The sequence below is a fragment of the Molossus molossus genome, unplaced genomic scaffold (assembly GCF_014108415.1).
Source record: "Molossus molossus isolate mMolMol1 unplaced genomic scaffold, mMolMol1.p scaffold_m16_p_19, whole genome shotgun sequence".
NCBI classification, from domain to species: Eukaryota; Metazoa; Chordata; class Mammalia; order Chiroptera; family Molossidae; genus Molossus; species Molossus molossus.
In genome coordinates, this window is record NW_023425354.1 from 48,170,311 (window position 1) to 48,192,908 (window position 22,598).

At 47.0% G+C, this 22,598-nt stretch overlaps 1 protein-coding gene and 1 non-coding gene across 4 annotated transcripts; one reads left to right on the forward strand and one right to left on the reverse strand.

Moving 5' to 3' along the window:
- Positions 1–3,204: 3,204 nt before the first annotated feature.
- On the reverse strand, positions 3,205–3,265 carry LOC118635123. Its single transcript, XR_004960463.1, has one exon. It is a non-coding gene; the product is annotated as a U7 small nuclear RNA (small nuclear RNA).
- Positions 3,266–5,911: 2,646 nt separating this feature from the next.
- Positions 5,912–12,085, forward strand: ATP1B2 (ATPase Na+/K+ transporting subunit beta 2). 3 transcript variants are annotated; one of them, XM_036269762.1, is made up of 9 exons: positions 5,912–6,634; positions 8,393–8,521; positions 8,855–8,959; positions 9,065–9,270; positions 9,502–9,558; positions 9,652–9,678; positions 10,085–10,105; positions 10,371–10,469; positions 10,581–12,085. In XM_036269762.1, exons 1-9 carry the CDS (start codon positions 6,523–6,525, stop codon positions 10,743–10,745), a joined length of 921 nt encoding a protein of 306 aa, XP_036125655.1. In that variant the 5' UTR covers positions 5,912–6,522; the 3' UTR covers positions 10,746–12,085. The 3 variants fall into 3 exon arrangements, with proteins under 3 accessions (XP_036125655.1, XP_036125656.1, XP_036125657.1); XM_036269763.1 differs by lacking the exon at positions 10,085–10,105; XM_036269764.1 differs by lacking the exons at positions 9,652–9,678; positions 10,085–10,105.
- Positions 12,086–22,598: the final 10,513 nt, after the last annotated feature.

The following is a 22,598-nucleotide window of genomic DNA, read 5'->3' on the forward strand; positions in this document are numbered from 1 at the left end:
CCCATTGTTCATGTCACTGTATTTTCAAAGTAGATTCTGAACCCAGCCTCTTGTCTCCATCTGCAAATCTGCTAACCTGGTCTAAGCCATCCATATTTCCCACCTGGACTGCTGCAAAACCTTCCTAAATGGTATCCTTGCTTCTCATGGCGATTTTCATTTAAAAAAATGTTTCAAAGATTATCCTTCTTTCATTGAGTTGTCTTTACACCTTTTTTTTTTTTCTTTATTGATTTTAGAGAGAGAGGAAGGGAGAGGGAGAGAGAGAGAAACATTGATGAGAGAGAACATCAATTGGCCGCCTCCTGCATGCCCGCCACTGGGGATCAGGCCCACAACCTAGGCATGTGCCCTGACTGGGAATCAAACCAGTGACCTTTTGGTGCATGGGTCAATGCTCAACCACAGAGCCACACGGGTCGGGTGCTTTTCATTACATTTTATCATATCATATTACTCCCCTGCTTAAAACATTATTGAATTGCTTCTATAATGGTTGGATTAAAATCCAAACTACTCCCTTTGGCCTACAAGGACCTGAACAGTTTGGTCCTTGCCTACCTCTGGGATCTCTTGGTGTATCAATCTTGACTTCTAGCCCTGGCCGGTTTGCTCAGTGGTTACAGCATCGGCCTGCAGTCCAGAGAGTCCCAAGTTCGGTTCCCGCTAGGTGCACGTAACTTGGTTGCAGTTTGTCCCCGTCCCGGTTGGGTCTTGTGGGTGGCAACCACTTGATGTGACTCTCTCACATCAATGTTTCTCTCTCTCTCTTCTCCCACCCTCCCTCACTCTCTATCTGAAAATAAATGCAAATATGTCCTTGGGTGGGGATAAAAACAAAAATCTTGCCTTCCATCATTGAAACCCAGCCTTTGCATTTGCACTTCCCTTCTCCTGGAAAGCTCTCTCCTGCATCTCTCCATGGCTCTTTTGGGTCACTCAGGTATCACAGGATAAGTCACCTTTTCACTAGGGCCTTCCCTGACCATCCAGGCACCCTTTGGCACGTTCCGTTTTATTCTTTCTGGATATTAGCATTATTTAATTTTTTATTAGGATGGGAGCCCCAAGAGGACAGAACCAAGCAGCGCCTGGTTCTAAGCAAATGCTCATTAGATACCCATTCAATGAATGAATGGGAATTGTGTGGACGTTGAAGGATGCGTAGTCTTCCAGGAGGAGGAAATGAAGTGGACAAAGGTGTGAAGTCAGGAGTAAGAGCAGCCTGTGCTGGGAGTGGCCTGCGCAATTCTGGCAGAGGACTAGTTGGGACCTAATGGGAAAGGGGCTGGGGACACAGATCTAGACTGTGGAGTACCCTGAAGGTTAAACTGAAGAATCAGGACTCCATCCTGCAGGGTACCAGGAAGCGATTAAAGGACCTTTGAGCTGAGGAGTGGCTTAATTAAAACTGCTATTTAAAAAAAAAAAATTATTGATTGATTTTAGGGAGAGAGAGAAAAATTTTGATTTGTTGTTACACTTATTTATGCGTTCATTGGTTGATTTTTTTTTTTTTTTTGTATGTACCCTGACCAAGGATTGAACCTGCAACCTTGGCATATCGAGACAATTCTCTAACCAACTGAACTACCCAGTCAGACCCTAAAACTATATCTTGAGAAAATTAATCCAGAGTCTGCTGCAAAAGGGACTGAAGCAGGTTCAGCCACATAATTTTTAGGACCCACTGCAAAACAAAAATGTGGGATCCCTTGTTCAAAAGGCAGGAAAAAGATTCCGTTCAAGGTACTGAAATATAAGATGTTTTTCCTTCCTCCATAATTCTCCTCCCCGCCATTTTGAGTTTATTCTTGTGTATAGTGTAAGTTTGTGGTCTAGCTTCATTTTGGACATGTAGCTGCCCAATTTTCCCCAACACCATTTATTTATTTATTTTTGTTACAGATGTTTCTCCTTTTCCCCCCATTGACACCCTCCTCCCCTCCTCCCTGCCCTGTCCCCAGCTTTGTTGTCCATGTCCATTGGTTATGCATACATGCATATAAATTCTGTGGTTTAACACCCCCCTACCTCCTCTTCTGGGGATTGTCAGTCTGTACCCTACTTCCACATCTCTGGGACTACCCTGTTCTTCAGACTGTTATGTTCATTATATTCCACAAATAAGTGAGATCATATGATACTTGTATTTCTCTGCTTGGCTTGTTTCGCTTAGGATGATACTTTCCAGGTCCCTCCATGTCATCTCAAATGATAAGAGCTCTTTCTTTCTTACAGCTGCATAGTACTCCACTGTGTATATGTAGTACCACAGCTTTTTTATCCATTTGTCTACTGATGGACATTTGGGCTATTTCCAGATCTTAGCTATTGTAAATAGTGCTGCTATGGTCATGGGGGTACATATATTCTTTCTGATTGGTGTTTCAGGCTTCTTAGGGTATATTCCTAGAAGTGGGATCACTGAGTCAAATGGTAGTTCAATTTTTAATTTTTTGAGGTAACACCATATTGTTTTCCATAGTGGCTATACCAGTCTGCATTCCCACCAGCAGTGTACTAGAGTACCCTTTTCTCCACACCCTTGCCAACACTTGTAGTTTGATGATTTGTTCATGGCTGCCATTCTGACAGGTGTGAGGTGATATCTCATTGTTGTTTTAATTTGCATCTCTCTGATGATTAATGATGTTGAGCATTTCTTCATATGTCTCTTAGCCATTTGTATGTCCTGTTTGGAAAGGTGTCTGTTTAGTTTCTCTGCCTTTTTTTTTTTTTTTAATCCTCACCCAAGGACCTTTCTCCACCTTTTGTTCAGATAGAGAGGAAGGGAGAGGAAGAGACAGAGAGAGAGAGAGAGAGAGAGAGAGAGAGAGAGAGAGAGAAACATCGATGCGAAAGGGACACATCGAGTGGCTGCCACCTGCATGACCAGCCAAGGCTGGGGACAAACTGCAACCGAGGTACATGCCCTTATCAGGAACCGAACCCGGGTCTCTCTGGACCGCAGGCCGACGCTCTAACCGCTGAGCCAAACCGGCCAGGGCTCTGCCCTTTTTTAAATTGGGATCTTTGTCTTCCTTTTGTCGAGCTGTATAAGCACTCTATATATTTTGGAAATTAACCCCTTATCTGATGTATCATTGGCTCATAATTCTTTTCTTGACTTCTCATGGCATTTTTATTTGCTATTTAAAGTTATTCAGTTAACTTTTTATTTTTATTTTTTTTATTTTTTGGGGAGGCCTTCTAGTAAAAACCGGAAGACCTACTAGACAAATTCAAAGAGCTGTAAGCACTACTTCAATTAACATTAAAATAAAATCTTTTAATTGATTTTAGAGAGAGAGGAAGGGAAAGGGAGAGAGAGAAACAGCAAAGCGACAGAAACATCAATCAGTTGCCACAGGATGATGCTCAACCAACTGAGCCACTCCAGCTGTGTGGGCTTAATTAACATTTGTCTATTTTCAGTTTATTGATGAACATGGACAGGCTAAAAGGAAAAGGAATTATGGGTTGCCCCAAGCTTTTCCTTTTATGTCATCATTGCCAGCAGCAGTGGTTGGCTCACCCTGACCAGGTAGTTTAGTCAGTTAGAGCATCCTCCTGATACACCAAGGTTGTGGATTCGATCCCCGGTCAGAGCACATACAAGAATCAACCAATGAATGCATAAATAAGTGGAACAACAAATCAATGTTTCTCTCTTTAAAAAAAAAAAAAAAGTTTTTATTGATTTTAGAGAGAGAGAGAAACATCGATGTGAGAGAGAAATAAGGATCAGTTGCCTCCCACACACACCCCAACCAGGGATTGAATCCTCAACCTGAGTATGTCTCCTGACCAGGAATTGAAGTCATGAACTTTTGGTGTAAGGGACAATGCTCAACTAACTGAACCACACCGGCCAGGACATTTTTCTCTTTCTATAAAATCAATAAAAAATTAAAAAGGAAGTGGTTGACTGAATCGGGGAAGTAACATGACTAAGAATAGGACGTCTTGATCATCCATGTCTCCTAGAAGGCCACTGCCTTCTTTCTGTTTTCAAAGCAACTTCTGCTTGGAATGGAAAGTTTGGCTCTTCCGCTTTTGCCACCTCCACTTGTTCAGGTGTAGACATAATACACTTACCTTGTACTCACTCTGAGTCCCCCTGAACTCCCATGCATGGTGAGTACACAGGAGTTCTGTGCTCATGGATCATCATGAATGGCCTATTGTGCATATCACCTCTGCTCACAGGCGTGCTCCATTGTCCCACTGTACTTCACTTACAAAGCACAAGTTCAAAGATAAAATTATGAAGAATTTAAAGATGGCAATAGCAGAGCACTAAACTAAGCACAGGCTATTCTGAACATGGGCCTTGTTTGAGCAAATCCCAAGTCCATGAAGCTGATCCCTGGACTGGTGGGAGTTTGAGGGGGAGAGTGCTAGTCAAAAAGGGAGTTATTGAGGACTAGAGTCTAGGATTTAGGATGAAAGTTGAAAGAAAAACCTCTCCACCGAAAAGTAACGAGATCTGAAGAGAGATAAAAGAGATAGATAATTATTCTTTAAAAAAATTTTTTTTTACCTCACCCGAGGACTTTTTTTTTTCATTTATCTTCAGATAGAACGGGAGGGAGAGAGGGGGAAGAGAGAATCATCGATGTGAAAGAGACACATCAAGTGGCTGCCACCCACACGACCCTAACCAGGCCAGGGACAAACTGCAGCCAAGGTATGTGCCCCCTGTGACCCCTGGTCTGTAGGCCGACGCTCCAACCACTGAGCAAAACCGGCCAGGACTAGATAATTATTATTTTTTTTATCCTCACTCGAGGACATTTTTCTATTTTTTTGTTCAGATAGAGTGGGAGGGAGAGAGAGAGAGAAACATCGACATGAAAGGGACACATCAAGTGGCTGCCACCCACACAACCCAACCAGGGCCGGGGACAAACTGCAACCGAGGTACATGCCCTTAGCGGGAACCGAACCCAGGTCTCTCTGGACCACAGGCCAACGCTCTAACCGCTGAGCCAAACTGGCCAGGGTGATAATTATTCTTAATACAAGGTCTTTAATGGCTCTTGTACCCTCACCCCCAACTATACTGTCGGTCTCTTGAGCCCTATGAGAAATTCTACCTTATTTGTCTAGGGCTACATTGCACAAGGTCTGTAGTAGGTGCTTAGTAAATGTCTGTTGACTCAATTGGGCAAATGAGGAGGGGAGTTAAGGTATGGGGGTGGGAGGAGGCAGAACACCTAAGCAGCAGGTCTGGCTCCGGGGCTGGGGACTCAGGGCATTGCCAGGGTCTGGGAATGTGGTGTTGGGAGGGATTTACTGACACATGAGGTGGGGAGAATGGGAAACCCTGAGGCTTGGAGATAAACAGGTGGTGGGAGAAGGGGCTGTGGGACTGGAGAATGAGGTATTGGGGGGGTGACTAGTAGCAGCTTCCACAAGGGGAATTTTCCTCCTGTTGTGGCCTCTATCCATCTCTATGTGGCCTGTTCCTGCGTCCATCCTCTGCTGGTCTTAGCACCCTGGCTAGTCTCTTCTGTTTTACTTGGTTTCTGGTTCCTTCTCTATTCCTTTCACATTCTGCCCTGTGTGTCTCCTGGATCTTAGTCTCTAACTCCCTGCCTGGGGCCCCCAACTCACCACGTATCTGCTTCCTTCTCAGTCTCTGTGTCTCTCTGAGGTTATCTTTTTCCGTATCCTAGCCAGACACGCCCTCTATCCCCTCCACCCACTCTGATCCACTTCAGTGCTGGGGTAGCAGCAGGGGAGAGACCTTCTGGTCCTGAAGAGGCGGCAGGGGGCGGGCCCAATACCTCTCTCCACATTTGCATATGTATGAAGTTGCCCGGGCCAGCAGCGAGGAGGCGGGGCTTCTGGGGGGTGGGAAGGGGGCGGGCAGCCCCAAAGCTGCTGACTATAAAGACTGCGCTCCGCGACCGCGGGCCCGCACTGCTGAGGAGCGGAGCCTCGGGTTGGGGGGCTCCTATCCCTGGTTGACCTCAACTGCGCGTCCCCCACCCCACCCCGGTGACCAGCTGCCACTGGTGTAGCGGTATCTGCCTGGCGGAAGAGTCTTCAGCGGTCACCCGACCCCTCTCCACAGCCTCTGTGAATCTCAGATTTCGGGGCTGCCCCCTCCCCCATCTCTCTCTCTGCCTCTGCACCCCGATTTGTTCTGCGTTTCTTTTGGGTTTTGCTGCCGTCTATTTTTGCATCTCTTTTCGTTTTCCTTCTAGGAGGTGGGGTGAAGCAGCACTTGTACCCCTTCCCCTTTTTATCCTCCCCTCCTCTGATAACCACCCTTTACATCGCAGTCCGGGGGCCTAGGATCTGTGCATACCACGCCGCGTGCCAGCAACCCGCAGCGCGTGGCCGTGCACCCCGGAATTTGCAACAGCTGCATATTTGAAGGGGGTCTCCCTCGTCCCAGCTGCCTTTGCTCCCGGAGCATTCCAGTGCGTGCAAGGGGGGCTACAGCGCACCGCACCCAGCTTCTTCGTAGCCCCCCGCCCCGCGTGGGACTCGTCCCCCGCCGCCAAGATGGTCATCAAGAAAGAGAAGAAGAGCTGCGGGCAGGTGGTTGAGGAGTGGAAGGAGTTCGTGTGGAACCCGAGGACGCACCAGTTCATGGGCCGCACCGGGACCAGCTGGGGTACGCGGGACAGCGGCGCAAGGGGCGGGGGGCCCTCTAGGCGACGCCCGGGGACACGAGGTCCCGCCGGCGTATCCCCAGCTCCCTTCCTGGGTCCCCGGCGTCCGACACCCCTGCTGTGCTGTAGGCTGGGAGGGGACCGAATCGCCAGTCTAATCTCCTTGGCTGGCGCTGCGGAGGCGGAGAAAGTAGGTCACTGCCGCCTTCCCGCCCCCCGCGGAGCCCCCTCGCGCAGGGGGTCGCGGGCTTTGCGCGCGTGTCCGCGCTGCGGCGCTCGCGCTCGCTCTCAGGGGCAGGCCCGCTCCACACAGTCGCCCTCCTTCCCCAGAAGAGCGCCCCTTCCCTCTCTACGGCTCCCAACTAGCTAGCCAAGCCCATCTATTTTTAGTTGGTGCCCACCCCCTGGACCCTGGGAACAGACATGAGAGGGCGGGTCTTGGAGAGGTGGGAATGTGAGTGGAGGGGGGGATTCTTCATAGCAGAACTTATCTGTTCCCACTGTCCAGCGAGCGTTTGGAACCATCTGTGGCTGCTTGGTGGGTGGGGGGCTGTTGGGAAGGAGTGTCACTGTGAGGTTTTTGAGGCTGGATGTTTGTATCAGATGTTGCAGGTAGAGGGAGGGTTGGTCACTAGTGGTGAGATGTGTACATTTGGCCTAGTGTGGCTAGGAGGTGGCAGGACTTGGGGTGTGTGGAGGGAGTTGTGTCTGGTTGAGGGTCCGGTGCTGGGCATAGGTGCAGGTGATGGGTGGAATTGTTCCAGAGGAGATAGTCAAACTGGGAAGTCTAAGCACGAGGGAACAGTATGTGACACAATTTACAGTTTATCCACACTGATAGGAGAATGTTCCCATCAGCCCACCCACCTGGGGCCCTTGAGGTGGGTCCAATGCAATCCTTGCCCAAAGGGAACTTGAAGTCCACTCCCTGGGATAGGAGGGGTCCATGAGTGCTTGGGGGAATCTGAGGAGACTTCATGGAGGAAATGTCTTTTGAGATGGAAGGACTGGGGCTCCCCAGTGGTGGAAACCGCAGGTACTCGTACTAGGCTGAGGAGTGACATAGTGCTGTTTCATATCCACCAAAGACCTGCTCTCTGCCAGGAAGGCTGTGGGAGATTCTCCCTTTACTTCCCATCTCTGGCCTGGGTGTTGTGTGTGAGTTGGGGGTGGGGTAACTGTTGAAGGTTCTGGACAGCTGTCTCTGAGAGATTTTGTAGCTAGGCAGGAACTGTGTTCAAGATTTGGCTTCTGTGGGGCATCAGGAAAGAGATTTTGCTATTTGAGTGTGAGGGTCCACACTCTGAGGGATGTGATGAGCATTTTGGTTGTGAACAGTAGCCAGTGCCAGCTTAAAACGTTGTGCTGTACAACTTTAAGCATGAGTATCAATACAGCAGTAACAGATGTGTTTTTTCAGGGCCATGAATGGTTGAGAAGTTGGGAATGTAATTTGAAACAAAATGACTGGCCTATACTTGGGGTTGTCTCAGCAACGAGAGTTTAGGTCTCTTGTGGCCTCTACAAGGTCAGGCTTCACTGTGCCCTAGGACCAGGAGGGGGCTGGGAGACATGGCAGGAAGCCAGACCCAACTGCCTGTTTCCAGCTTGTCTCATTTTACTCCCCCCGAGGAAGGCCTGAAGATATCCCTGAGGCTCTGTGACCTGTCCCAGTGCAGAACTTCTGAGTGGAAGAGGGGTGTGTGGGATAGGTGAGGTTGTGGCAGGAGAACCTGCTGACCCCATTTCCTCTTCCCTAGCCTTTATCCTCCTCTTCTACTTCATCTTCTATGGCTTCCTCACGGCCATGTTCACCCTCACCATGTGGGTGATGCTGCAGACTGTCTCTGACCATACCCCCAAGTACCAGGACCGACTGGCCACACCAGGTGAGTGATGAGGCTCTCCTACCAGCCACTCTAACTGCACTTGTACCCCTAAGCCTCCAAAAGGAACTCACAGTCTGAGAACTCAGAAGTTTAAGAGGTGTGGGTCTGATGCTCCAATTACCACCACCTGCTCGCAAGTTCTTGACATCTACTTTCCTTTTCCATTTCCCACAGCTGAGGGCTATGTGATCTGGGGATATCTTCCTTCCATAAAGAGGCTCTTATATCTTCATCCCATTCCTCACCCTGGGGTTCCCTGTATCTGTCTTCTGCCCTTTGTGTATGGTCTCACATCTTATATACAACCTCCCTTCTGCCCTTGTCTGGCTATAGGCTTGATGATTCGCCCCAAGACTGAGAACCTTGATGTCATTGTCAACATCAGTGACACTGAAAGCTGGAACCAGCATGTTCAGAAGCTCAACAAGTTCTTGGAGCGTGAGTGTGGGGCTGGAGATGTGGTTGTATAGGACCTTGGGCAGGGGATTGGAGACCCTAGAAGTGGAACATCAGGCCCATGCTCTCTCTTCCCCACCTCCTTAGCTTACAATGACTCCATCCAAGCCCAAAAGAATGATGTCTGCCGCCCTGGGCGCTATTATGAACAGCCAGATAACGGAGTCCTCAACTACCCAAAACGTGCCTGCCAGTTCAACCGGACCCAGCTGGGTGACTGCTCTGGCATCGGGGACCCTACCCACTATGGTTATAGCACTGGGCAGCCCTGTGTCTTCATTAAGATGAACCGGGTAACCTTGACCTTGGTCCCTAGGGAGAATGGAGGAGGGAACTGGGGCCACTATCTATTAGCAGTTGCTTCCTTTCACTGGGGCTAATGGGCATTAGATTTTTGGATGTTTGAGTGGCTGAGAGAACAAAAAAAATGGGGCCACTGAAGGCTGAGATCCATGGTTGGAAGATTAGGTGCTTGTGTCTTTGACAACTTCTTTCTCTGACTCTCACCACTCTCCTGACTCCAGGTCATCAACTTCTATGCAGGAGCAAACCAGAGCATGAATGTTACCTGTGTGGGGAAGGTGAGTTTTTTGGGCCTGTCCCCCTGCCCAACTGTTTGTATACCATGGTTCCCACGTAATTCACTCATCTCTCTCAATCTTCTTTGCTCCAAGAGGCCCCGTCACTATAGGGACAAGGGGGTAAGAGAGGGCTCCAATATGGCTCAAACTCCAAGGGGTTTCTACCCCTCTTGCTTCTCTCTAGGATGCAGAAACCAGCTCTTGTGTGGATAGACACCCCCGTCTCTGACTCCATCCAACCCCTGGCCTCTGGCTTCTCTCCTTAACCTTTCCACCTTCTCCTCTAGTCTCCGATTACAATGTTTCTGCTCTCCCTCCCATATCTCACCTGTCCCTCAGTTCTTTTTAGATATCTGGTTGCTGCTAACCTGTTAGCCCTATCTGCCACCACTAAGTTGTCCTTGGAACCCCACTCCCTCCACCTCTGTCCTCTCTAGAAACTTTCTGCCAGCTCTTCCCTCGACCCCTGTCCTTGCTTTCTGCTGAGCCTAACTAATTTATCTGTTCTCTCTTGGCTCTGCTCTAGAAACCGATTCCTGAGGATGGGGTAAGAACTTGAGGTGGGAGTGGAGTAGGAGGCTTCAGTATCATTAGCCTCTTCAGGACTTCCCAGTCTATTGAGAGAGACAGGCTACCTCTTCCTGCTCACACACAAACACACACGGACTCACAGCTCAAGGGAAACAGATTTGAGACGGAATAATCTGGGGAAAAAAACAAAAACAAAAACAAACCAAAGGGAAGTCTGGCAAGCTTCCAGGTTCCTTCCATTTTTAATAAGCTCTCCCTTCTACCCTCCTGTGCCCCCACAGCGAGATGAAGATGCTGAGAATCTGGGCAGCTTTGTCATGTTCCCTGCCAATGGCAACATCGACCTCATGTACTTCCCCTACTATGGCAAAAAGTTCCACGTAAGTCCTGTGGGAGGCTTGGAGGTGATGGCTCCTCAAAGGGAGCAGAGTCCTTGAGGAGGAGACCAAGTTGCCATGGGCTTGGTCCCTCACTCTCCTCCTTTGGCCCAGGTGAACTACACACAGCCCCTGGTAGCTGTGAAGTTCCTGAATGTGACCCCCAACGTGGAGGTGAATGTGGAATGCCGAATCAACGCAGCCAACATCGCCACAGATGATGAGCGAGACAAGTTCGCTGGCCGAGTGGCCTTCAAACTCCGCATCAACAAAACCTGAGAGACCCCCTTTCCTCCCATCCCAACTTCTTTCCTGTGGATGCTCTGGAATGCCCCTTTTCCTTTACTTCTGAACCCAGCCTGATTGATGTCCATTGTGATTTCACACATTTTCCACCATCTTCTCCCGACCCTAGCTCAGACAGGGAGATGGAATCCCAAGATGGTCACAGAGGAGCCATTCTGGTTCTGATTTAGCTGTGATGGGGGGCGGGGGTCCCCACAGCTATCCTCGTATCCCCTGAGAGATACAGAAAATGCCTACCCACCTTCACACCACCCACCCAATCTCTTTTCACCCCTTAGCTTCCAGACAGGCATGTGACACGCCATTCTTCCATTTCTAAGTGTAGCCGCTGTCACCTCCTTCTCTGTCCCACACTTTCTCCCTCCTATACACTGTTGCTATCTTGGTGGCTGTTGACTTATCTGGTTCCTCTGGTAGGTCTTTCTCCACCTCCTGTCCATTTTATTCTCCTTTTGGGACAGGTGGCTCTGTAGCCTTTTCCCTCTTTCCTGGCACATTCCACTTCTCATGCTAAGGTGACTGTGAGCTGGGAGTGAGGGTCGGGAAGAGAAGTCTGTGCTGGTTTTTCTTGAAAATTCTCTTCCTGGTCTCTGTCACCCACATAGGCACTCCTCAGAGGGGCAGGGTTGATCTAGGCTGAACATCACTTTGTTTTTGCCGATGGCTCCCTTACCCCGTCCGGTTTTCCCAGAATATCCAAGTTCCACTTCCCAGGAGCCCTGGGGGAGGGGCAGCCATTTTGGATCTGTCCCCAGTGGCCACCTTGGAAACGTCAGCAGGCTATGGGACTATTCCACCTCCTTCCCTGGGCCCAGATCTGCCCCCACTGTCCACTTGCTGGCTTCTCTTTGCAATTTATCAACTAATCACTAACTCCTTTCCTTTGCTCTACATTTTAGCCTGAAACTTGCAACTACCCCCTCAATTTAGGCCCTGAATTTCCTGGCTCTGTCTCCTTTAAATCCCTTTGCATTTTTAAACAAATCCCTAGTGCCCATAGAATTGTAAAAGAGGGACCTCCAGTATTCTTGAGTTACAGAGGTGTTTTAACGGTCTCCAACGCTTCACTTCCTCACCTCTCTAATCTCCCTTTGCTTTTTTGATGCTGCAGCCTCCACACCCCACCCGCAGATGGACCCTTCCCTTTGATCTCTTGCTGGATGTTTCTTCCCTTTGGGTCCCTATGTTTTCCTGCACTCCCCTCATCCCTATGGTCTCTCTCTGCAGTTATTTAATGCCTGTGCCAGATCTACTGTAAAAAGAGAATTAAGTACAATAAAATGAGAGCAATTATATATATAAATATATATCATACACGGAGCCCTGTGTGTGGGTGGTTCCTTTCTGAGCTTTTGGTAGAGCCCTTGGGAAGTGGGTGGAGGGCAGATTCCCGGGGTTACCCAGGCCTTGGGCTACTCCTCAGATATGACCTCTGCTGTGCAGTGTCTCAGCATCTACCTCCTAGATCACTCCTTCCCCTATACTATCTTGAGATCACATAATAGAAGAGACAGGAAACCTATGTCCCTTTATACAACCATACTTATAAAGTGCCTACTATGTGCATTCTAGGCACCGTGAAGACACGTAAGAAAAGAGACAGAGTTCCTGCCCCCCAAGGAGCTTCCCAGTTTAACGGGAGAGGTGAGGAGCACACGAGAAACTTATACCAGGTAGACCTAAACAAATGTGCCTCAAGGAAGGGGAGAAAGCTGGTGAGGACAAAATTCAGAGTGGTCAGCCACTTTCTGTTGGAGACTTTGAATGGAAGGTTTCTTAGAGGATTAAAGGATGGGACAGTTTGGGATGAGAATAGCATCAGCAAATGTCTAGAAAGATGAGAAAAATTGACTAGAAGAGACATCTCAAAACAGTATAAACCTTATAATCTTAATTTTGTGTAAAAAGAAAAGTACACACAAGCATAGAAAAAGGGATGGATGGGTCTGTACAACAATGTTTATTGAGGTATAAGGGATGGGTTTATAGCTCATTTTTTTTCTTGGGGCTTATTTGCCTTTGCAATGAGTTGGTCTTAGTGCCTTGAAAGTAGCTTAATACACATACATACATATATATGATTTTCTCCTGAAAGTATAGTAGCAACAACACGGATCACTGGCCTTTGGTCATTGTTATTCCAAAATCGAATCATTTTATCCACTTTGTGCATCTCACTTTCTTCACTTGTTAAATTGGTTACTGCTTCACCTGGTAGGGCTCTAGTTGTTTTTAAATGGCTGCATAATATTTTTTCTATTGGTTCATTCTTCTCTTAATTTGTTGAAGTTCCTCAATAGCTGAACACATTCTGTTTTCCACATTGTAAAATATCCCCCAAATGACTATTTGCCTCTTGAGCCTGTGGTTGCTTTTATTGTTCAAGTGTTGGGTTTTCAGATCATCAAATATCAGTTCTTTTGTAGTTCCTGGGTTGCCAGTCACTAGAGTATACTCATCATTTTCTAGATTTTGAGGGGAGGAGCAGGATTTTAATTTCACTTAAAATGTACATTCACTTTAATTCATTTGGTTTATTTATTTTTGTTTCTTTTGTGTGTAAGAGTCCAAATTTTTAACCCTCATCTGAGGATATTTTTCCATTTATCTTCAGATAGAGTGGGAGGGAAGGAAAGAGAGAAACATCGATGTGAGAGACACATCGACTGGTTGCCTCCCACACGAACCTGACTAAAGCTGGGGACCAAACTGCAACCAAGGTATGTGCCCTTGACTGGAATCAAACCTGAGACTCTTTGATCTGCAGGTCGATAACTTTAACCTCTGAGTCAAATTGGCTAGGGCAGGAGTCCAATTTTATTTTTCCAGTTGTGCCAGCTTCATTAAAAAGAATCCAGCCCTGGCCTGTTTGGCTCAGCGGTTGGAGCGTCGGCCTACAAACCAGAGAGTCCCGGGTTCGATTCCAGTCAAGGGCATGTACCTTGGTTGTGATTCAGTCACCAGCCCTGGTTGGGGTTGTGCGGAAGGCAACCAGTTGATGTGTCTCTCTCATGATGATGTTTTTCTCTCTCCCTCCCATTCTATCTGAAGATAAATGGAAAAATATCATTGGATGAGGATTAAAAAAAAGAAAAAGGAATCCATAACTTATTCCCATTGAATTGAAAAATTAATTTAGGCCACATAATAACATTTCCTATATACTGAGATTTACCTCTGGATTCACTACTTGCTGCCCCTAGATTGTTTACCACTCTACATACCAAGCTATACTGATCTAATTCCAGTTATTTCATAGTATCTCTTCTGATATCTAACAAGCAAGTTCCCCCATTCTCTTTTTAAAACAACTATTGGCTATTCTTGGGCACTTATTTATAGAAACAAAAACTTTGTTTTGTTTCTATAAATAATATAGATTCTAATTGGAATTACATATCTTTATTTCAGAATTGACTTTTAGGATATACTAAGTTTTCCCATCTAAGAACACGGTATCTTTTGTTTGGAGCTTGCTTTTGTGCCCTTAAATAAGGTTTTATCAATTTCTGTGCCTTATTTTTATGTGCCAGTCTTATTAAATTTATTCCTAAATATTTGACTGCATTTGTTAATTTTTTAAATTTTGTTTATTGATTTTAGAGAGAGGAAGGGAGAGGGAGAGACAGAAACATCAATGAAAGAGAACATCAACTGGCAGCCTCCTGCATGTGCCTCACTCAGGACTAGGTCCACAACCTGGGCATGTGCCCTGACTGGGAATGGAACCAGCGACCTCCTGGTGCATGGGTCAGTGCTCAACTGCTGAACCATACCAGCCGGATCACTGGTTGGTTCTTGTATGTGCCCTGACCGGGCATCAAACCCTTAACCTTGGCACATTGGGATGTTCTAACCAACCTAGCTATGAGGCCAGGGCTACTTTGTTATTTTTTTTTTATTAAAAAAATTTTTTTTCTTCAACCTTCTTTATTGATTTTAGAGAGAGAGGAAGGGAGAGGGAGAGAGAGACAAACGTCGATGAGGGAGAACATCGATTGGTCACTTCCTGCATGCCCCCAACTGGGGATTTAGCCCACAACCTGGGCATGTGCCTGGAGTGGGAATCAAACTGGTGACCTCTTGGTGCATAGGTTGACGCTCAACCACTGAGCCACACTGGCCAGGCTACATTATTTATTTTCTTATTTATTTATTTTTTTTAATTTTAAATCTTTATTGTTGAATGTAGAATGTATTACAGATGTTCCTCATTTTTCCCCCATTGACCCCCTCCTTCCCACTCCCACCGCCCTCCCGCCTTTTCCCACACTATTGTCTGTGTCCACTGGTTATGCATATAAGTTCTTTGGTTTATTTCTTCCCACCCCCTAACCCCTTTCCCTCTGAGGTTTGTCAGTCTAGCAATGAATTTGTACTTCTTAATCCCTTCACCTTTTTCACCCATTTCCCCAACCCCCCTTCCAACTGGCAACCAACAAAATGTTCTCTGTATCTATGAGAATGTTTCTGTTCTACCTGTTCATTTTGTTTGTAGATTCCATCGTTGATAGATATGTATTCATTGCCATTTTGTTTGTTCATATATTTTATCTTTTTCTTCAAAAAGACTCTTCATCATTTCATATAATAACGGTTTGGTGGTGATAAACTCCTTTAACTTTTTCTTGTCTGGAAAACTCTTTATATGGCCATCGATTCTAAATGACAGCTTTGCAGGATAGAGTAATCTTGGTTGTAGGTTCTTGCTTTCCATCACTCTGAATATTTCTTGCCACTCCCTTCTGGCCTGCAAAGTTTCTTTAGAGAAATCAGCTGACAGCCTTATGGGAACTCCCTTGTAGGTAACTAGCTGCCTTTCTCTTGCTGCTTTTAAGATTCTCTCTTTGGCCCTGGCCGGTTTGGCTCAGCGGTTAGAGCGTCAGCTTGCGGTCCAGAGAGACCCGGGTTCGGTTCCCGCTAAGGGCACGTACCTCGGTTGCGATTTGTCCTCGGCCCTAGTTGGGTCATGCGGGTGGCAGCCACTTGATGTGTCCCTTTCACGTTGATGTTTCTCTCTCTGTCTCTCTCTCCCTCTCACTCTAACTGAACAAAAACAAAAAACAAAAAAAATGTCCTCAGGTGAGGATTAAAAAAAAAGATTCTCTCTTTGTCTTGAACCTTTTGCATTTTGATGATGATGTGTCTTGGTGTGGGCCTCTTGGGGTTCATCTTGTTTGAAACTCTGAGTGCTTCCTGGACTTGTATGTCTGCTTGCTTCACCAAGTTAGGAAAGTTTTCTGCCATTATTGTTTCAAACAGGTTTTCAATTTCTTGTTCTCCCTCTTCTCCTTCCGGCACCCTCAAGATGCGAATGTTGGCATGCTTGAAGTTGTCCCAGAGGCTCCTTACACTATGCTCATTTTTTTGGATTCCTTTCTTTTTGCTGTTCTGATTGGGTGTGTTTTGCTTCCTTATATTCCAAATCGATGGTTTGCTTCTTGGATTTACGTACTCTACTATTGAATCTGTGTAAATTATTCTTTATTTCAGTTAAAGCCTCCTTCGTTTCTACCTGTGCCTCATTTCTGACTGGTCCTTTTTTATGCTCTTGAGGCCCTCACTAAGTTCACTGAGCATCCTCATAAGCCGTATTTTGAACTCAGCATCTGTTAGGTTGCTTATCTCCATATCGCTTAGTTCTTTTCTTGGGGTTTTGTTCTGTTCTTTCATTTGGCACCTGTTTGTCTCCTCATTTTGGCTGCCTCCCTGTGTTTGTTTCTGTGCATTACTTAACAAGAGGTATGGGGCTATCTGAGACCAGATGCTGCTTGTCTGAAAGAATTTAGGAAAACCTGAAGCAGGATCCAAGCCAGGCCAATCCTGTGGTGAAGCAAGTGGCAACAGCTTGGGTGGGCCTGAAAGTTGGGTGGGCCTGAAAGTTGGGTGGGGTGGGGCGGGGCCTCAGGGAGTCAGCTGGGCGGGGCTACCAGTGTGAGCCAGGTTGCTGGAGTCCCAGATATGGCGGCTGTCTGCCGCCCTAGGGAAGGGCTCACCAAAGGAACAAAGGCCTCTGACAGCACGTCTGTCCCAGAGAAAGCCTCTTCTCCAGTCCTCGCTCCAGTGCCAAACAGCTCAGTTCTTCCCTGTGTGTCTCTGGTGCCCCTCGAGCTGCCTCCCCTCCAAGCTTAGAGGGAGAGAGTCCGTTAAGTCCGTGCGTGGGCCCTTTAAGGAGCTGCCTGGGGCTCCAGCCTTGTCAGCTTCCCTGAGCCAACGTTCCACTGGTTTTTCCAGCCAGAAGTTATGGGGATTATCTTTCTGGCACTGGAACCCTGAGCGGGGCACCTGGTGTGGGACGGGGACCCCTTAGTCCTCAGGGAGGACCTTCCCAGCCGAGGTGTCCTCCTGATTTTTATCCGCCACACGTGGGTGTGGGACCAGCCCGTCTGCCTCTGCCCCTCCTACCAGTGGGGATGTGGCTGCTGCTTTAATTCCGTAATTGTAGGACTTCCATTCAGCTCGATTTCAGGTGTTTTTGAATGATGGTTGTTCTGTAGTTTAGTTGTAACTTTGATGTGGTTGTGGGAGGAGGCGATACTGCATTTACCTACCCGCCATCTTAACCGGAAGTCTACTTTTGTTATTTTAAATGAAATATTCTTTCAGTGCTTTTGTTTTTTTTTCAGTGCTTTTGTTTTAAAAATAATTAGTATTTGCCCTGGCTGGTTTTCTCAGTGGTTAGAGCGTCGGCCTATGGTCGAGAGAGACCCGGGTTCGGTTCCCGCTAACAGCGCGTACCTCGGTTGCAGTTTGTCCCCGGCCCTGGTTGGTCATGCGGGTGGCAGCCACTTGGTGTGTCCCTTTCACGTGGATGTTTCTTTCTCTTTCTTTTCCTCTCTCTCCCTCCCACTCTATCTGAACAAAAAATGGAAAAATGTCCTTGGGGAAGAATAAAAAAAAATTAATATTTCTCTATTATCTGTCTACCTTCCTAAATTCCCTTAATTCCATCACGTCTCCATTGTATCTTGAGTTTTTAGGCATGTGTAATATAAAAGGTAGAGATTTTTTAAACCAGTGTTACCTCCTTGAGTGTCCTAAAACAACTCTTAGTGGCCATCCCTGTTTAGTTCTTTTTTTTTTGGTATGTGCCCCTAGTGGGAACCGAACCCGGGACTCTCTGGTCCGCAGGCTGACCCTGCAACCGTTGAACCAAATGGATAAGGGCCTAATTGAAGTTATTTTAGTGTTTAGCCATTAGGATACTTCCTGGTATTCCATTACTGTTTTTTAAAGAATGGCTGCTAAGCCCTGGCCGGTTTGGCTCACCGGTTAGAGCGTCGACCTGCGGTCCTGAGACCCGGGTTCGGTTCCCGCGAAGGGCGCGTACCTCGATTGCAGTTTGTCCCCGGCCCTGGTCGGTCGTGCGGGTGGCAGCCACTCGATGTGTTCCTTTCACATCGATGTTTCTCTCTCTCTCTCTCTCTCTGTTCCTCTCTCTCCCTCCCACTCTACCTGAACAAAGAAGTGGGAAAATGTCCTCGGGTGAGGATAAAAAAAAAAAAAAAAAAAAAGAATGGCTGCTAAAACTTAATGAAATTCCTTTCAGCATCTATTGATATGATCATATTTTTGTTCATTAATTTGTTAATGTAATGAATTATGTTGATAGATTCTCTATTAAACCAACCTTGTACTCCTGGAATAAACCCTATTTAGTTAGTGTTAATATTCCTTTTTTGGGGTTAATCCTCACCCAAGGATATTTTCCCATTGATTTTTAGACAGAGTGGGAGGGAGAAAGGGAGAGAGAAACAGTGATGTGAGAGACACATTGATTGGTTGCATACTGCACGACCCTGGCCAGAGCTGGGGATCGAACCTGCAACCCAGGTACGTGTCCTTGACCAAGAATCAAACTCAAGACCCTTTGGTTCTCAGGCCGATGTTCTAACCACTGAGCAAGTTGGCCAGGACTTTATTTATATATATATATATATATATATTTTTTTTTTTAAATCCTCACCTGAGGATATTTTTCTGTTTATCCTCAGATAGAGTGGGAGGCAGAGAGAGGGAGAGAAAGAGAAGGGACAGAGAGAAACATTGATATTAGAGGGACACATTGACTGGTTGCCTCTCTCACGACTCCGACCAGGGCCGGGGATGAACTGCAATTGAGGTATGTTCCCTTGGCTGCAATCGAACCCGAGACTCATTGGTCCACAGGCCGACGCTGTACCACTGAGCCAAACCGGTCAAGGCAATATTCTTTTTTTAATGGTTACTCTTACACACCTTTTTTGTTGTTGTTGTTAACTTTTTTATTAAATTGGGGTGACATTGGTTAATAAATTTACATAGGTTTTAGGTGTACAATTCTATAATACATCACCTGTATGTGGTATTGTGTGCTCACTACCCCAAGTCAAGTCTTCTATCACCATTCATGCCCCCTATTACCCTCTTCTACCTCCCCTCACTCCCTTTCCATCTGGTAATCACCATACTGTTGTAAGAGTTTTTTTCTTTTTTGCTTAATCTCACCTTTTTCACCCTGCCCCACAAACCCCCTTCCCTTAATGTTCTTTTGACTCAATGAATAGATACTATTTTGATATTGCATCTGTATAATTTGACTTCTAGTTTTTTTATTTATTCATTTTTTATCCTCACTCGAGGACATTTTTCCATTTTTTGTTCAGATAGAGTGGGAGGGAGGGAGAGAGAGAAACATTGACGTGAAAGGGACACATTGAGTGGTTGCCACCCGCACGACTCATCCAGGGCCGGGGACAAACTGCAACCAAGGTACATGCCCTTAGTGGGAACCGAACCCGGGTCTCTCTGGACCGCAGGCTGACGTTCTAACCGCCGAGCCAAACTGGCCAGGAAGACTTCTAGTTTTTTAGTATCTTTATTATTATTGGGTTTTAATAATAAAACCACACTTTATGAGTTGGAAATTTTACTCTTCCTATGGTCCAAGAAAATTTTATTTTCTTAAAAAAAATTTTTTTTCTTTATTGATTCTAGATAGAGCAGAAGGGAGAGATATAGAAACATTGATGAGAGAGAACATCGATTGGCTGCCTCCTGCATGCCCCCCACCGGGGATCCGGCACACAACCTGGGCATGTGTCCTGACTGGGAATTGAACCAGCGACCTCTTAGTGCATGGGTCGATGCTCAACCACTAAACCACACTGGCGGGGCCCAAGATAATATAAATATCTTGCCCTTCCCCACCCCCTCAATCAAGCACTTGAGTTTTTCTTCTTTAAAGGTTTTTTTTTTTTTTTAATTTTATTTTTTAAACATTTTTTTTCCTTTATTGATTTTATAGAGAGAAGTGAGGGAGAGAGATAGAAACAATGATGAGAGAGAACATCAATTGGCCACCTCCTGCATGCCCCCAACTGGGGATCTGGCCCACAACCTGGGCATGTGTCCTGTCCCAACCAGGAATCAAACCAGCGACCTTAGTGCATGGGTCGATGCTCAACCACTGAGCCACACCAGCTAGACTAAATGTTTTTTTTCAAACCCTCGCTTTTGGATTTATCCTTTTAATTAAGTTTGCTTAAGTTAACACTTTTTGAAAATAATGAAAACATGTATGTTTATACATTTTCCTCAGGGCACTTTTACTGGGTGTCTCATAGATTTTGGGGATCCTATGTTCCTTAAATTGGAGAAATAAGTTTCCTAACTTATTCTAAACCTCCATGGGGCAGGGCTTGGGCTCTTGAGAACAGGGGCTCCAGGGCTTAAACAGTAAAGGGAACACACTGACTAGAAGGGTAGATAAGTGAACACAGTGAAGTAAGCAGGTGGGACCAGAGAGGTTAGGAATTCATTTAAACTCACACAGCTAGCTCATAGCAGAGCTGGCCTCAAAATCCAGGCCTCAGTTCTGTCAGCTCAACAAAGGGATCAGCAGAGCCAGAATGGTTCTGGCTTTCTGAAGTACAGCAGAAATGAAACAAAGCTAGGGACTCATTTTAGGAAAATATGAGTAGTGGGTACTGGATGTTGCTCAGAAAGGGAGCTTCAAGGTGATCGTCTGAAGGCTACAGGGATGAGAAGGAATGAGTGTGAGTTTGCTAAGGGCCTGGTAGATAGGGAGAGATGGTGATTCTGGGTCTCCTGGGAAATGTTTGACATCCTTCAACGATTAAGAGAAAAATGGGTCCGGCCAGTGTGGCTCAGTGGTTGAGCGTCAACCCATGCACCAAGAGGTCGCCGATTCGATTCCCGGTCAGGGCACATGCCCAGGTTGTGGGTTCGATCCCCAGTTGGGGGCATGCAGGAGGCAGCCAATCGACGTTCTCTTTCATCGATGTTTCTATCTCTCTCTCCTTCTCACTTCCTCTCTCTCTAAAATCAATAAAGGAAAAAAAAAAAGAGAGAATAATGGTGGTTTTGAGGCCAGGGTGGCCAGTGGCTTTACAGCCATCTGGGATCCAAAGGGCAAGCCAAAGAACTCCCACTGGCACTTTAAGCCTGGTTGGTAGGCTGAGAGGACAACAGACCAGAAACCCCTCCAGACCTTAGCACTTCTCCCTCCACTCCCAGGGAGGAGGCAGGACAAGCTGTGTTCCCAGTGTCTGGCCACCCCCTAAGCACTGGCTAGGGCTGCAGTGGGTGATGGGGAGAGCTTACCCCCAGCCCCCCTCCCTGGGAGCGTACAGCAGTGAGGAACAGGATAGGGGGTGGGGGTGGGGGGGCAACTGAGCTCTCCACCCTAACCCAAGAAGCCCTTTGAAAGGTTTTCCTGGCAGAGTTTAAAGCTTCAATTCATTCAACTGCCTGGCATGAGGCCCAGGATGAGGGGATGCTGGGAAGGCCCCAGCCCCACATCCCAGCCTTCACCTTAGCCGCCCCCACTTCCTGGGGACCCGGGCTGGCAGGCCTGCCCCTGCTTGCTCTCTTCATCAAATAGCACCCACCCTCTTTCCTGTCAGGAACTCAGGTACCCTGCCCCTTTCCTGTGGAGCAGATGGCTACCCCACAGGCTCAGGCTTGCTAAATCCGACATTTAAATCCCATAATCCTTGGTGAGTGGCTGACAAGGAGGCAGTAGCCCAATCCTAGAAGCAGGGGCAGGAGAGAACCTTGTGCCAGCCCTGGCAGGAAGGGAGGGACAGTTACGGACGCACCCCGTCCCTTGTTGTCATGCAGCCTGCAGACTGACCCAGTCTCCAGCTTTTGTTCTCCTCCTGGAACCCGGGTGTGGGCCCCCCAACCCACATTCCCTGGACACTCAGGTGGCTGCTTCCCAATGTCACCTCCTTAACTCACCCTTGCACTGTGGGTCCCAGGCAGCCAGCACTGATACTCAAACCTCAGACACACAAGTATCAGTAAAATTTTATTGTAAAATAAGGAAGCAATATAAAAAAATGCGGTATAAAAGGGGAAGAGGAGAAGGGGTGCGGGTGAGGAATACAGATGTGCCTTGCTGCGTAAAGAAGTTGATCCTCAGCATCTGGGGGAAGTAAATCCGATCTTGGAGGATACAGATCCTACACTAGAGATGAAATATGGAATCTTCCAGGGTGTGGGATGGGGTGAGATCTCCTCCTAAGTGGTGAGGTTCACCAAGATGTTAGACAAGATTTGGCCAGGCCAGCAGAGAAGGGACTTAGAAATTTCCTCCTCTTAACCAACTACCCAGTCCCAGAAACCGTTATCCCACTCACCAACAGGGACAGGAAACCAGCACCCCTGAGGGAGCCTAGTCCTAAACATACATTATTTCATTACCCCCACAATAAGCCACGTGAGGAGGGCATTTTATCAACATGGTCAATGAAGTTAGGAGATACTAAACAACTTGAGATTGCTTCCCTGGCTGGCTTCCAACCCAGTGTATGCCTGATT

What these genes read in the sequence shown, in the direction of transcription:
- ATP1B2 (XM_036269762.1), top strand. Translation starts at nt 6,523, where the DNA reads ATGGTCATCAAGAAAGAGAAGAAGAGCTGCGGGCAGGTGGTTGAGGAG. An exon ending in GGACCGACTGGCCACACCAG is followed by an intron (nt 8,522 to 8,854) that starts GTGAGTGATGAG and finishes GTCTGGCTATAG; the next exon opens with GCTTGATGATTCGCCCCAAG. An exon ending in TCTTCATTAAGATGAACCGG is followed by an intron (nt 9,271 to 9,501) that starts GTAACCTTGACC and finishes TCCTGACTCCAG; the next exon opens with GTCATCAACTTCTATGCAGG.